We start from the raw sequence: 14,299 nt of genomic DNA, 5'->3' as shown, positions 1-14,299 counted from the left end.
CTAGGGATTGTTATAACCATGGCATGATTGTGAAGTGGTCGCCAAAATAAAGTTTGTTTATTTCTTCTGGAGGCACCAATGGAAAACGCTTATGTATTGGAATTGCCTAGAAAACAAAAAAAAACGCCGCGATGCAAAATGTGTTTATACATGTACAGAAATCAAAGAGACGCTTCAGCTGTTTATTCAATAGCCTGGTGCATGTTCGTGCACACAGTGATTGACGAACAAAAAAGGAAAAAAAAGCCCGCAGTGAAAGAAGGCATGTGCAGATAACAAATAAGCACAGCAGCTGTTTGCTCACATACATTTTTTTCACCGTTGTGTCTGTATGTCTTTTAAGCTTTCTGTCTGGCCGTTTAACATTAGGAACCCTCAGAAAAAGAAATACCTCGCATGATTGGTGCCAGGTCTGAAAACAATAATAATGCAATGCTGTGTGTGGATGATAGGACCCTGAAACTATACCATTGTTATGCGGACTCACCGAAATCAACTTGTGATCACAACTGCTACTCATGCTCTGTTGCCAAGGACTTGAATAGGCATACCAACCCCTTCTTCCTTGCTCCCATAACCGCTTACATCCTTTCGATGCATTCTTTCGCCGTTTATGTCCACTACATCTGAACCACTCACTCCAACAGAGATATTTGTATCATCTTGGGTATGATATGTTGCTGTGGTTCCCTCTGGTTCCAACAGGAGTGCTTACCAACCCAGATATATCAAGGGACGCAAGAAGACGAGGAAGCGAACGATGTGAAAAATCAAGTCTTGCCGAGCTGTACAGGAAAAGATCAAGTTAGTCAAGCTCTATGGTGCGGTAGAATGAATCAACTCAGATTGCCCTCCTTTCAAGTCGATGCTACGGCAGCGAATATTATAGCTGTTATATTACATCAGTCTATAAATAAACGATACAATGGACTCCCAAGGGGATGCTAGGGTCATGCGAAAGCCTTCATGAGTTTTTTTATTTGCACAAATAAAGAAGCCAGGATAGCTCCATGACAGTTTAGTTTTCGGTCATTTATTTCAACGTCGAAATAAAATTTCCATGGATTGAGCCCATTTATAATGGCAAATTTGCCCTTGTTACGGATGAAGGGATAAGACCCATCACCTTCAACTCTTTCGACTGTCATTGTCACTAAATTGCCAGCGTCGGTTTGGCCATTCTCGTCAGTGATGGAAACACGTTTGCGCTCAACCCTTTTCTTCAGTCCAATACTATCGTTTCTAATATATTTTTGACTTGTGAAAGCAATCATAAAATAACGAAGCAAAGCAAAGGGACGCGCCGCTCTATTGATAAGCAGCTGGAGCTGCCTCCCAAATGCGTTATCCTTATTGATAGTGCTGCATGTACAGAGGCATTATGTGAAGCTATAGGAGACTAGAGTAGTAACATACAAGGGGTCACAGATGTCTTTATGATGAGCTGCTACTCATTTCATGTCTAATATAAACTCGCAAAGGATTTGTCGAGGTTTTAGTGCTGACGAAGACTCTTGTTGATTCCGGCAAGATGATATTAACGAACAGAAGTATTACTCGAACTCACACAGGCAGGTATAGGGCGCTCTCGAAAACCTTCTCGTGAAGTCTTTCTCGGCGCGGACGAAGGGTTCCAGGAAAGTCACCGATAAACTTTGTTCTACACCATAATCTCTTTCGAAGGAGAAATAATCATTGAATTATTTCGATTGCCACTTAAGATCTGTTCGCACGCATGTTTTCATTTAATTGCTTCCATCATTTCCTTCGAAGACATTTATAATAATGCAAAGAGATGCTGCTCCTTCACAGATTCGCAAGAAGATCTTGCGTCCACCTTTACTCATTAACAATTCATCTAGAAAACCTGGAACTGAAACTGTTGGGGACAGCAGCTCTAGCCATAGCGCAGTAGAGACCTCCACGTCTTCGTCAGCTTTATCCACGCCATTCAATAGGCAGCTTATGAAGCCATTCAAGTCACCTTTGATGTCTGCTTTCAAATCGCCACTGCGTCAAGATACCTCCATTGTTTCTACTACGGACTCCCCATCTCCTATCTTAATGGTAGCAAAGGAGATTGCTAATCCTCCTGGATCAAAGAAAAGAGTATCAGAGATAGTTGACTCTGATGCAATAAAATTACCAAAGCTCTCAGGAAACACCCCAAAGCCTAAAGCTGGACTACATACTGCTTTGGCATTTAAGCAACCAACTCTCCGCACTACCGAGACTACAGAGCGGATAGTACAAGAAAGATGTTTTAATGTCTTATGGTATGAAAATTGAGATGATTCGAGACAATTATAATTGTAATTGAAGAAAAAGATTTTGATCTGAATTGCTGAAATCTTTTGGCTATAGGCGAAAGAAGAGCGGGAAAAAGCACAAATCGTGGGATGGTGATGGTATGGATCAGCAGTACGACTACAATAACTACAATGATAACAGTACCATCAAGTTAGGAATAGCATCATCAACCGCTTTTGCATTTATCCGAGGCTGATATGTTTATTGTTGGGTAAACAACCTCTAGGGATTCTTGTGGTCAATGGATCCAGTGGCGTGCTTAGGGACATGGAAGGAAAAGAGTATGATTTCCGTACATATGATGCATGCTCATTATCAAGAATTACTGGCTAACTTTTTTTTTTTAAAAAAAATTAACAATAAAGCATTGCTAAGGGATTCAAGGTCGCTGTACTGGATATCAAAGATGGAGATGAGCTGTCATCTGGTGGAAAAGATATTGAGGTGAGTCTTATCAAGGTTATTTGAAATGTAAGAAAGAAATAGGCATTTACAATGTACCATGTACATGTACATTATTGATAGATCGTATCCTCCCTAGACATTGCACGTTATCGTTCAGGGCAGTGCTTCATGAACGGCTCGAATTCCGCGATTAGTGCCTCAGCAGCATGTAAGACCTGATGCATTGGCCTAGTTGTTGTGTTTTCAGTGTTGAACTATATCGTTTGACCGACATGGAGTGTCATGTGTAATGTTATAGCTGGCATATCATCTATGCCTGCTACAAAGTTCAAGTCGCCTTTCGCTCCCCCTACCCCAGTCGAAGCTTCAGGCCCTGTGCCTCAACCACGGCACAATCCCAATGCCCCCTATGCTATCCTCTTGCCTCGCCCTCCTAGGAATCATCCTCGAGTCATCAAAGGCTGCGGAAATAAAAGATCTCCTGGTGACATTGGTCTTGTGGATGTGGTGATTGATCCTGTATTAGGACAACATCTCCGTCCCCACCAAAAAGAAGGTGTTCAATTTCTTTATGAGTGCGTTATGCAGATGAAGAACTTCCACGGTCAAGGAGCTATCCTCGCTGACGAAATGGGACTGGGGAAAACTCTCCAAACTATTACTCTAATCTGGACACTTCTCAAGCAGAGCCCATATTATGGCGAGGAGTCATGTGTTATCAAGAAGGCCTTGATAGTTTGCCCCGCATCATTAATCAAGGTATATAAGTAGATAGATAGTAGTTAACTGCTCTTATTGGTGGCCACATTTGTATTTAAAGTCTTTGGGCCTTGGCTCTGATAAAAAAATAATATTATAGAATTGGCAGAAAGAATTCAAGAAATGGCTGGGAATCGAGAGGCTACGTGTTTTCGCTGTTGATTCAAAGTCGACCATGACCGACTTTACTTTGGGAAAAATTTACCCTGTGATGATTATTGGATATGAGAAGGTAAAGCCAAAACACTAGTCGATCAAAATTATAAACCCTGTTCCGGCCTCAAATACATCTTCAACGTACTATATAGCTACGAACCGTGCAAGACGAGCTTGTGAATACCAACTTTGATATTATTGTTTGTGATGAAGGTCATAGGTAATAATGTTTATTTGTTGTGCATTAACAGAAACGGCCCATATGAATGTTGAACTGACTCCAGCTTATTTTCTAGACTTAAGACATCCAACATTAAGACTGCACAAGTCATCCGCTCTTTTTCCACTATGCGCAGAATCATTTTAAGTGGTACTCCAATACAAAATGACCTGGGAGAGCTATTCTCGATGATAGACTTTGTGAATCCTGGCCTATTTGAGAATTATAGCTCATTCAAGAGGGTCTTTGAGGACCCAATTGTCAAGTCCCGGCAACCCGATTGTTCTTCATCGGATGCCTTACTCGGACTAGAGAGGTATGTGGATAATGATTCTTATTCTAGAAATAAGAGTTACGATTTCGAGACTAATTTCCCTTGATGTGTTGCGACTATAGATCACAAGAGGTATGTATAGTATGCTTTCATGACACACCTCATGAATCACTATCCATTAATAACAAAGAGCTTCCAAAGCTCCTCTGACAGGTCCTTCCTTGGTATTTTTTGATAGCTCACTCGATTGACAAATCAGTTTATTCTCCGACGCACAGCTCAAGTCAGCTACGAATTCCTGCCTCGAAAGTGTACAGCGGATTTTATATTAACATAAGTTGACGCTTGTATCGAAAATTAGGATCAAAACTTTGCTATTGATATTTACTAGGTTTTCTGTTTCGTTAATCTCTCCATCGGGTCATTCAATAGCTGAATTTGTCATTTTTTGTCGACCGTCGCCATTACAATGTGCGATGTATCGTCATATTTTAGACTCTCCATATCTACAAAATTGCTTCTCAATGGAAAGTAGTCGCTATCTTGCCTGCATCACAGTGTTACGGAAACTGTGCAACTCTCCAAAGTTGGTACTTGAGCAAGCAAAGGTAAGTAATAGGCATGCCCTTTTTCAAGATAAGAGCCGTGCAACTTGGCATAAAAACGTCATCTGCTAATCCTTAGAGCATGCTATTCACTCATCTTAGCTCAAAGATGATCCTGATATTCTGGGGCTTTACAATGGTGTTAAAGCACTGATACAAAGAAGTGGTTATGACATGGATTGTTCATCAATTTCAGGTAATGCTCAAAGCCTCACATCAATATGAAGGGATCAGAGAAATGCTTCTTGTTATCTTTTCCGTTTAAATCCTGAAGCTCTTTGTCCATCTTTAAACCTCAGGAAAACTGAGTTTCGTGGAAGCTCTACTGAAATCAATTAAGCGCAACACAACCGAACGTGTGGTGCTTGTGTCCAACTTCACGCAAACATTGGACTTGCTCGAAGGGATTTGTACCCGATACCACTTTTCATTTTTCCGCCTTGATGGGTATGACAGCGGTTCAATTCGAATGACATAGCTATGATCCGCATGGAGTTTGTCAATAAGTGGATCATAATGTATCATTCTCATTAATATCAATAGATCAACCCCCACATCAAAACGTCAAGAATATGTAGATAAGTTCAATGCCCCGAATTGCCGGAAATGTAAGTATATGTGATACTTATCATATCAGGCGGTCTATTTTATTGCGTCGAAGCTAATGTTCGTTTTTGCATAGTCGTCTTTCTATTAAGCGCAAAGTCTGGCGGTTTAGGGCTAAATCTCATCGGCGCCTCTAGATTGGTACGTCTTTTGTAGTCTACAACGGCAAATAAATTCCTCTTCTTTTCTTATATTTACTATCCTTCTCTAATTATATTTGACACACTGTAGATTATGTTCGATATTGACTGGTAAGATGATAAGAAAACGAAGTGTACTGTTTATATATAATGAATAAAGCACTGACGCAGCTTAGCATCTGCATACGGAATGCCCTACACAGGAATCCAAGTGTTGATCTGCAGGCTATGGCTCGTATCTACCGGGATGGCCAGACGCGTCCAGTTTACATCTACCGCTTGTTGTCGTAAGCTTTTTTACTATTGTTAATACTATTGATGAGACAGCTGGTCAAGAGCAGCAGGGACTTTCTATTGTTATGGTGCTAAGACATACTTTTCAACTCAACTGTAGGTCTGGGACTATCGAAGAAAAGATATACCAACGCCAACTTACCAAAGTTGGGCTTTGCGATTCTCTGATGGTACGTGTTGAGCACTTATATTTAGAGTATGGTTACAAGAGTGTGATGGTAGTCACAAGACTAGGCTTCTTATTTCAAGACTGGAAATATTATGCTGTAGGATGGAAAGACTTCAGAAAAATTGAACAAGTTCTCGATCGAGGAGCTCAAGGACCTGTTTACGTTTCATGAAGATGAGCCATGTTTAACCCACACTTTACTGGGCTGCGATTGCCACACTGTAGCATTTCCTCACTCACCAAAGTCCAAAGGAACTGGCCGTACACAGCAAGTGAGCAAAAATGGTACCATGAGCAAGACATCGACATCATTTGCCAAGAAGGAACTTGAGGAATGGACGCACTTGAATATAGAACTCTGTCGAAGCTTCGCTTTAGAAACAGAGGTTTTCAATGACTCTGAAATTCTAATGGATATCAACAGATACATAAATGGGCTTGCCGACAAAGACAAAATCCTGTGGTTTAGCATTTCAGATGATGAACGGGACGACACGAACAACAACAGAACTATCGTAAAAGATGATGTGTGTCTAGATTCAACTGTGGCATTTGTGTTTCTACGAGTTTGGTAGGATTTATCACGTGACCAAAACGCTTGCTAAATATTTTACGAAAGGCACTCTTTGCTTAAAGTTGTTTCAGCATTTGGCGATTATAAATTATGGCGACAAAGGATACTTTACAGATTGAGCTTCAGTTCAGGTAGATAAATTGTTACAGATGAGGAATCAAATAAAATGGAATGAACTGGATTGGGTTGGATCGCATTGAATTGAAGGGTCTATCGTTTTCCAGGTGTATGATCTTGATACTTTATTGTTCTAAGAAACGTTTAGTGGAGGTATGGAACTGCTATTTGACAATCAAAAGACAATCCAAGCAGATGTGCCGGCATTCTTTCCTATTGTGACCAAGGATACAGATACGAATCAGCAGGAGCGACACGCAGCTACAATTCGAGATCTTATTGCATGGACCAGCATAGAGCTTTTGAAAGAAAGGCCAGAGTTGTTTATTGGTGACGATGGCTCTGTGTAAGTAGACGAAAGCTGAAGGGATAGTGGCATACTATTCATGTCTTTTGATCACTACATGATTAAGAAGCAAGACAGATTGGTGCTTTGTTCATCTGTTTAATTTTTGGTCTAATCTAATTTGTTTGATTTGAATCCAACAGACGAGCAGGCATTTTGGTGCTGATCAATGGTGCAGACTGGGAGCTGGAGGGCGAGCTTGAGTATGAACTACAGGACAAGGACGAGATTGTTTTTATCTCAACATTGCATGGCGGATAATATTCTCAAAACTATTGCGAGCCTATAAATGTAGTTGGCTGGTGCTCATTTAATCTCCTTTTTTCTTGAAATAAAACTTTCCTTCCTCTCCACTTCTTCCTTCGAACTCAATCATTCCTTTTTATACTTCCTCACTTAAGCCCACTATGACCAGCTCCTCCCATCAGGGGTTGCTGCCGGTGCATGGGGCAACAGCAATGATGAATGCCTCAACATTATTACACTCCTCTGAGTATTTAACCAACGTTGATGTCGAATGCAATGTTAATTCCGATGTTGATGTCGATGTTGATGCCAGTACTGTTAGTGATATCAATAGCAATGCCAATGCTACTTCGGCCGTCACAGTTACAGTGGACGGATACAAGGTTCATTCTTCAGCATTAGCTGCTGCTCAGCGTGCGGCTGCCTTGGCTGCTGCAAATGATAGTATGGCTATCATTGCCAGCGCACAAGGCGCAGGGACAAATTCGGGCTCAAATCCCTCATCATCCTTGGCTTTGGATGTGGTGCGCGATGTAGTTCAACCATTAATGCCTCTGGGGCTTGCTCTGGTCATAGGCTACATCTACTATGTCTTCAGCTTTCGAGTTTGCAGTAAGTTCATTTTTGTTCCTCTTTTGTCTTTCCTTACTTTCTTTGAAGTTTCTGTTTTATTCTCCCATAGTTTTCTGCATGCCTTCATCTCATTGCTGCGCATAGTTGATTTGATAATATTAATGAGCTTTTTTATGTTTCTATTGTCGATACAAGTTGACTTTATACTTCATGAGCAGCGTCGTCCCCTACAGGCAGGTAACGATGAAGACTAGCAGGAGTAACATGTGGTTATTAGCACCGACGACTTTCCACAATTTCTTGAGACCTCCAGAGCTGGATAGATTGCCAATAAAGGGGTGTATGCTTGACATGTGGGTACATATGTTGATGTATGCCTGATGATCTTTTTTACTACCCTAGGTCTTTATTTGGGCGTGATTAATACTCTATCGCTGCTCTTCTTTATCTCATATATCCGTTGTCTCAACTGTGGGCCAGGATCTCCATTGGATGTATGCTATCATTTGTTGTCTTACGTTTAGTGTTCCGTTCGTGCTAGTACATAGACTGATCACGGAAACTTTAAAAATATTATGCGCATGTTACTCTGGACTACTTTTCACTAGCCACCGCAGAGAAGCCCCACGCCTCCTATCCCACCCACGACCACTCCTTATCAACCTCAAAGAATCCCCATAGCCCTGCTGATGCCATCGTTTCGGGATGATCTTAGGGAGGGAAGAGAGAGACTCAATTCACCAGTAACAGATACCACGCCATTGCTGAAGCCTGATAACGTTACAACCGGCTCTAATCGTGCGCAACATCAATATCAAGCGACATCTTCTGGAGCAGAGGGAATGAAGCAGAAGGAAAGGCGTTGTTCCAGCCAGGCGACAATGATTCAATGCAACGATAAAGGAAATGGCTCTTTTAGAATTGATATCGATAAAAGGATAAAACAAGCCACACATGGAAAGAGGCGTGCGGAGAAACCTATTGCCACCCTCAGCATTGCTAAGCGAGATGGCCGTCCTCGATGGTGCGATATATGTAAGATCGTCAAACCAGACCGGTGCCACCATTGTTCCGAATGCGATAAATGCGTACTCAGGATGGACCACCATTGTCCTTGGGTCAGAGGCTGTATCGGCTATAACAATCACAAGTTTTTTTATCTATTCATTTTCTATGCCTCTGTAATCTCTGTCTTTGTTGTTACAACGATGATACCTATGATTACATCTGCTGTACGGCGGTGCGAGATAAACTCTCCGTTGAATGGTTCAGACGCTGATGGACATGATACTCAACCTCGTTGTGTGTTTAATACACACTGGCCGATTATGACCGCTGTAGCTTTTCTGTTGGGTTTGCTCATTGTCTCGTTCACGGCGGCTCACACTGATTATATCCTCAAAAATCGGACAACAATTGAGTCTTTACAGGATGTAAGAGCTACTTTCGTTCGAGTTCAATACATCAGATCGGACCCAGCCCTAGCGTCTTCTTTCTCGTCTTCTCCTTATTGGTCAGGACAAGGTTTCAACGTTGTCAAAGTTGAGCCTGGCGAACAGTTATGGCACCGCGGCTCATTGATGGGTAACTGGAAGAGTATCATGGGCCCATCATGGTGGCTATGGTTTGGTAAGTGACATACCTAGTTTTCCTACTTTTTTATTTATATTTTTTTAGCCTCTATCTTATTTTTATTTTTATTTTATTGTTTGTTTTCTACCGCAGTCCCTTATGGAAACACGCCTGGCGATGGAATCCATGATGTTTATAACGAAAAGGCTTATAAAAGAATAGTAGATGAGGCATTATCTCAGTCTGGCATGCCAGACCATTTAAAATCAACCACCCGAGGCAGCGGCTCTGAACCTCCTATAATGCATCCTCATGCTGTAGAGATTATGTCATCGACGACAGAAGTAGTAGAGACAGGATTTCCCCACTCGACGTTGATTGTGAATAGAGATCTAGCAGTGAATCAGGATACAACATCAATCAAGACAGCTCCATTTACAGTTAGTCATACTTGGACAGCCTCTAGGAACAGTGAGGATAGTGATAGGAGTGTTGGCAGCATGGAACGGTCACTTCCAACCCCACGATCCTCACCACGACTCGGCCCTATCCAAAGCTAGCCTACAGCATGTTTTTGCATTGTAATTAAATACCATATCCTACATCTTCATTCTTAATGCATCCTTCACAGTCTGATGACGTATCCGATTCCTAGCACTGGAAGCATAAAAGCCCGTGAGTGACTGAATCTGTGAGCTATTCCTATGACAAATGGTTTCCTCTTTTGGAAGCGTCGTGCTTTTTAAATTGCACATTTGTGCGACATTGGCAGCAAGGGGTGGATATCAATCAGTAATTCTTTTGAATGGTGCAAATTTCTCACGGCTTAGATCATTACCATTAAATAGTTGGGGGTTTCGACCTACCTTTCACCTTCCCCTCTTCCTCTATACTCCTCTTTCCTCAGCATTGTCATTATTATAGTTTTTTTTTTTTTTTTTTTTTTTTTTTTTTAAAAAAAAAGGCATACATAAACTCTAGGTGTTTTGATTGCATTTTCAATCATGGCTGACTACCAACAACTTCCTCAACAAGACCCTGAACGCGGAGGCTATTCTGTTCGGAGTCGAATGACTTCTATTTTTCAGGACAAAAATATTACGGCACTCTTAGTCGCGGCAGCGATAGCTCTCCTAGGGATGACTGCATATCTTCTTGGAGCCACCAATGAATTTTCCCACCACCCGATTGAGTTTGAGGCTCCAGGAATCTCTGCAAAACACTTCATGCAAGGTGTAGCCAAGTGTAAAGCCATCCGCCGTGAAGGTAAACATCTGTACCCGGCTCCTGAAACTAGAACGCATAATCCAAGGTTCGTCAATGGGACCGCACCTACACATTTTTGATGGTGTTTCTGAGGTCTTCAAAGGTGACGTCCTAGTCGACCATGGCATTATTGTCGAGATTGGTGAGGATATCAAGGGATCCAAGGACACAGTTGTTGTCGACCTTAAAGGGCATATCTTAACTCCAGGCATTGTGGACATGCATAAGTAAAAAAAAAAAAAAAAAAAAAAAAAAAAAGGATGCATAAAGAACAATTACTCAACATATTAACCAATTTCTATCCTGTTTTGTTGGGTAGCCATGTAGGAGTTTTTTCTTGGCCAACTTTATCAGCAACAAACGACTTTAATGAAATGAGCAACCCAACGGTACCATTTGTGCGTTCCATCGATGGATTCAACCCCAGTGATGTCGCGCGAGAATGGATCGTTTCGGGCGGTGTCACTAGCACCCTAGTCTTACCTGGGTCCGGTAATGTGATAGGTGGTGAAGCTTTCGCATTCAAGCTACGAAAGGTCGATACACTCAGTACAGAGGATATGCAAATCGAGGCGGGTGTAGAAGAGAAGTGGCGCTATATGAAGATGGCATGTGGTGAAAATGCTAAAAACAATTATGGACGACGGGGCCAGATGCCTTCTACACGACTTGGCGAGGGCTGGGTCTTCCGCGAGCAATTCGCCAAAGCAACGGAACTTAAACGAGCTCAGGACGATTGGTGTAACGCTATAGAGAGACTACCTCGCTTTGGCCGTTATCGTTTGAGCATTCCATTCCCAGAGGATCCGCAATATGAGAGTTTAATTGGCATCCTTAGAGGCGATGTCAAGCTCAACATTCATTGCTATGAAACACATGATATTGAGGCAATGGTGCGCCACTCGAACGAGTTCAAGTTCAAGATTGCAGCATTCCACCATGGCCTTGATGCCTATCGTATCCCCGATATTCTCAAGCGCGCTTACAAGGGTGTCCCTGTAATTGCTACTTTTGCTGGAAAATTCGGCTACAAGAAAGAAGCTTTTCAGAGCTCCGTAAATTCACCAAAGATATTGGTAGATGCAGGTATATCTGTGGCTATGAAGAGTGATCATCCAATTCTAAATTCACAGCACCTCATCTACCAAGCATCCATGGCTCGTCATTATGGCCTCACAGAGCTGCAGGCACTAGCCTCTGTGACTTCTGTTCCAGCCAAAGCCATAGGACAGGATCACCGTATCGGCAAAATTGCAGTGGGTATGGACGCGGACTTGGTCGTCTGGGAGAGGCATCCCCTGTCTCTAGGATCACATCCTCTACAAGTTTACATTGATGGCATAGCTCAAATCAAGGACGCCGATCCATCACAATGGAGTCACCAAAGTGAGCCGCTCAGATTCCGAGAGTATCTAGACCTGGCTGTGCCCAAGGCCAAGGACGCCTGCACAGACAAAGCTGAGGATGGTATATTCACAGTGATTAAAAAGATTATCCTTGAGAATGTCGAAGAAGTGTCCTCCAACAACAGTTTGAGTGTAGTGGCCAAAGGCGGTCGAGTCATTTGTATCGGCCACTGTGGAGAGCACGTTGCTGCGGCGGAAAAAGAGGGCATACCAATGTATGATCTGGGTGGCGAGGGCGTTGTTTTACCTTCATTTATCTCTGTCGGCACACCTTATCTTGGTCTACTTGAAATTCCACCTGAGTCCAGTACGGGGGACGGTTATTCAAATCTGAATCCCGAAATTCTCCACGCGGCTGACGCCCTCAAGTTTGGTGGCCTTCACATGGATGAAGCCTATAAGGCAGGAGTATTGATTGGTGTCACTGCGCCAGTATCACAGCATGTCATCCAGGGGTCAGCGTTGCATTCAGTACTGGCGCTCAAAATGGTACTTTTTGTTATTATTTAAGCAAGCGCCATGAATGAGACCGAGGCAACTGACTTTTTTTTAACAAAAAAAAAAAAAAAAAAAAAAAAAACGACGAATAGCACTTGCATCCAAGGATGCTGTCCTCAAAAAAGATGTAGCACTGCATGTCAGGCTTGGTCAGGCATCCAAGTCGAGGCTTTTTCCTACGGTTTCGTCCCAAATTGCATTCCTACGCTCTTCACTGGAAAAAGGACTGCTAAATTTGTTTAATCCTTCCCATGAGTTTGCTCGGGTTGTCAAAGGAAATCTTCCTTTAGTGGTCGAGGTCCATAACCGAGACGAGATTGTTCGCTTGATACAGATCAAAAAGGAGTTAGAACACCAGGGAGCGAAGATCAAGCTGAGCTTGCTTGGAGCAACAGAAGCCTGGACAGTAGCAGAGCACCTGGCAGAGGCAGACATTGGTGTCATATTGCGCCCATATCATTGCACTCCTCACCAATGGACAGCCCAAAGGTGCCTCCCGGGAGCCCCCCTGTCAAAAGGCACTGGACTTTCTGCATTGTACGGGGCAGGTGTTACTGTAGGCCTTGCTGCAGAAGAATTCGAGGATATTCGCCATATACTATGGATGGCTGCATGGGCTCGCTCGGATTTGGGTCTGACAGAGAAGGAAGCCATCGGCCTGCTGAGCTGGAATCTAGCGCAAATCGCAGGGCTTCCCAGAAATCCTTCGGGCTTGGTGCTTTATAATGGTGATCCATTTGAATTTGGAGCTAAAGTGTCGGCCATTATTGGTGGGGGAAAGAGCGGTATCCATTGCAACCCACGCGCATTCTAATCCGATGTTTGGCAAGGACTGAAGACTATTTGTGAAGTTGCATGGGCTTTGAAGTGAAACAGGTGTATCCCTTCGTCCGGAAAAAGGATCAAGTTGCCATTGTAAATAGGGTGAAAATTCAGCAATCCATGGACATTATCTAAACTTTTTTTTTTTTTTGGCTGGTTGAAATAAATGATATAAATGTGGCTTGGATTAGATGATCGGACAACAGATGTCAACTTCACTGACATTCACAAGGCCGCTTTTCCACATTAATGAAGAGGCAGTTTTCTAACCAGTTTGGTCTTGCCATAGCCTTTCAACCACTGAGCAACCCAATCCCGCCCAATTTGCGCACTTGCTTCCACTTTTCGGTAAAAAGATCTCTCGTCTTCAACCCTTGGGTGTATGCTCCTGTGTGCTAGTTCTTCATCGTCCGTATCGTCATCGAGTATGGGACGAGATTGGCTATGAGAGTTCTGGGGCCTAACTTGCTGCTCGCTCACGAGATGGGATGAAGATGACAGTAGGGAAGAGACAAAAGTAACAATCATAGTCATAATTATTGCAAAAAAAAATAAGCGAACAAGGACATAGACTAGCAACCTCGTAAAAAATTTTAATGTCTAGCCGATATTTATACTTTAGACATTTTAGTGTATTTATCTCAGAGCTCAAAGTCTCCATCAATGCAATGACAGCAATCCTATTTTCGCGTTTTCCTTTTCTTTTTGCTTGGGTATTAGTCAGTCCTTCTTCAAGCTGATAGCGGCTCGTGGGGCTTTGCCCTCGAAAACTGGCGTGGACACTTCTTTGCCGGCAAATCTTGATCATCCTGCCCATGTATGTCCCCTCGGTATAGCCCGTTTCATTTGGTCACGATACCTTATATTTTTTAAATTGATTGAATAGACTCAAGCGAAAATTGAATTGTATTGAATAGCAACTCTAAATCCGATGTCGTTCG

At 42.6% G+C, this 14,299-nt stretch overlaps 6 protein-coding genes across 6 annotated transcripts; 5 read left to right on the top strand and 1 right to left on the bottom strand.

Moving 5' to 3' along the window:
• Positions 1-1,655: 1,655 nt before the first annotated feature.
• On the top strand, positions 1,656-2,566 carry BCR41DRAFT_323811 (hypothetical protein). The gene is made up of 2 exons (XM_022021525.1): positions 1,656-2,276; positions 2,365-2,566. Exons 1-2 carry the CDS (start codon positions 1,786-1,788, stop codon positions 2,504-2,506), a joined length of 633 nt encoding a protein of 210 aa, XP_021880432.1. The 5' UTR covers positions 1,656-1,785; the 3' UTR covers positions 2,507-2,566.
• A 461-nt stretch (positions 2,567-3,027) lies between these two features.
• Positions 3,028-6,513, top strand: BCR41DRAFT_307346 (SNF2 family N-terminal domain-domain-containing protein; the record flags this gene model as incomplete). Its single annotated transcript, XM_022020857.1, has 13 exons — positions 3,028-3,474; positions 3,575-3,706; positions 3,783-3,850; positions 3,927-4,170; positions 4,363-4,435; positions 4,557-4,769; positions 5,029-5,176; positions 5,273-5,337; positions 5,412-5,476; positions 5,567-5,586; positions 5,679-5,762; positions 5,870-5,939; positions 6,040-6,513. The coding sequence occupies 13 exons, from the start codon at positions 3,028-3,030 to the stop codon at positions 6,511-6,513; spliced, it is 2,103 nt and encodes a 700-aa protein (XP_021880431.1).
• A 67-nt stretch (positions 6,514-6,580) lies between these two features.
• BCR41DRAFT_355490 (ubiquitin-like modifier 1) lies at positions 6,581-7,323 on the top strand. Its single transcript, XM_022024492.1, has 3 exons — positions 6,581-6,643; positions 6,778-6,975; positions 7,119-7,323. Exons 1-3 carry the CDS (start codon positions 6,603-6,605, stop codon positions 7,234-7,236), a joined length of 357 nt encoding a protein of 118 aa, XP_021880430.1. The 5' UTR covers positions 6,581-6,602; the 3' UTR covers positions 7,237-7,323.
• On the top strand, positions 7,254-10,062 carry BCR41DRAFT_355487 (DHHC palmitoyltransferase-domain-containing protein). The gene is made up of 5 exons (XM_022024491.1): positions 7,254-7,833; positions 7,990-8,031; positions 8,197-8,288; positions 8,403-9,423; positions 9,520-10,062. Exons 1-5 carry the CDS (start codon positions 7,383-7,385, stop codon positions 9,924-9,926), a joined length of 2,013 nt encoding a protein of 670 aa, XP_021880429.1. The 5' UTR covers positions 7,254-7,382; the 3' UTR covers positions 9,927-10,062.
• Positions 10,063-10,323: 261 nt separating this feature from the next.
• BCR41DRAFT_381221 (hypothetical protein) lies at positions 10,324-13,350 on the top strand (the record flags this gene model as incomplete). The annotated part of the gene is made up of 4 exons (XM_022027299.1): positions 10,324-10,859; positions 10,952-12,527; positions 12,643-13,168; positions 13,292-13,350. The coding sequence occupies exons 1-4, from the start codon at positions 10,687-10,689 to the stop codon at positions 13,348-13,350; spliced, it is 2,334 nt and encodes a 777-aa protein (XP_021880428.1). The 5' UTR covers positions 10,324-10,686.
• Positions 13,164-14,253, bottom strand: BCR41DRAFT_93444 (hypothetical protein). The gene is made up of 3 exons (XM_022031088.1): positions 14,076-14,253; positions 13,629-13,858; positions 13,164-13,511 (listed from the first exon to the last, which is right to left on the bottom strand). Exons 1-3 carry the CDS (start codon positions 14,173-14,175, stop codon positions 13,347-13,349), a joined length of 495 nt encoding a protein of 164 aa, XP_021880427.1. The 5' UTR covers positions 14,176-14,253; the 3' UTR covers positions 13,164-13,346.
• Between the last annotated feature and the right edge of the window lie 46 nt (positions 14,254-14,299).

This window comes from Lobosporangium transversale, assembly GCF_002105155.1.
Source record: "Lobosporangium transversale strain NRRL 3116 chromosome Unknown BCR41scaffold_23, whole genome shotgun sequence".
In the NCBI taxonomy this organism is placed as follows: Eukaryota; Fungi; Mortierellomycota; class Mortierellomycetes; order Mortierellales; family Mortierellaceae; genus Lobosporangium; species Lobosporangium transversale.
Note: the sequence above shows the minus strand (reverse complement) of the source record. Positions and strands in the feature narration are given on the sequence as shown.

Bases quoted from the DNA above. Each gene is read 5' to 3' on its own strand.
- BCR41DRAFT_323811 (XM_022021525.1), top strand. From the start codon at position 1,786: ATGCAAAGAGATGCTGCTCCTTCACAGATTCGCAAGAAGATCTTGCGT. The intron at 2,277-2,364 runs GTATGAAAATTG...TTTTGGCTATAG, and splicing joins AGATGTTTTAATGTCTTATG to GCGAAAGAAGAGCGGGAAAA.
- BCR41DRAFT_355490 (XM_022024492.1), top strand. From the start codon at position 6,603: ATGGCGACAAAGGATACTTTACAGATTGAGCTTCAGTTCAG. The intron at 6,644-6,777 runs GTAGATAAATTG...AGAAACGTTTAG, and splicing joins CAGATTGAGCTTCAGTTCAG to TGGAGGTATGGAACTGCTAT. The intron at 6,976-7,118 runs GTAAGTAGACGA...TGAATCCAACAG, and splicing joins ATTGGTGACGATGGCTCTGT to ACGAGCAGGCATTTTGGTGC.
- BCR41DRAFT_355487 (XM_022024491.1), top strand. From the start codon at position 7,383: ATGACCAGCTCCTCCCATCAGGGGTTGCTGCCGGTGCATGGGGCAACA. The intron at 8,032-8,196 runs GTAACGATGAAG...TTACTACCCTAG, and splicing joins GCGTCGTCCCCTACAGGCAG to GTCTTTATTTGGGCGTGATT. The intron at 9,424-9,519 runs GTAAGTGACATA...TTTCTACCGCAG, and splicing joins ATCATGGTGGCTATGGTTTG to TCCCTTATGGAAACACGCCT.
- BCR41DRAFT_93444 (XM_022031088.1), bottom strand. From the start codon at position 14,175: ATGGGCAGGATGATCAAGATTTGCCGGCAAAGAAGTGTCCACGCCAGT. The intron at 13,859-14,075 runs ATACCCAAGCAA...TCTCTTCCCTAC, and splicing joins GCTTGAAGAAGGACTGACTA to TGTCATCTTCATCCCATCTC. The intron at 13,512-13,628 runs GTTAGAAAACTG...TATTTCAACCAG, and splicing joins GCTATGGCAAGACCAAACTG to CCAAAAAAAAAAAAAAGTTT.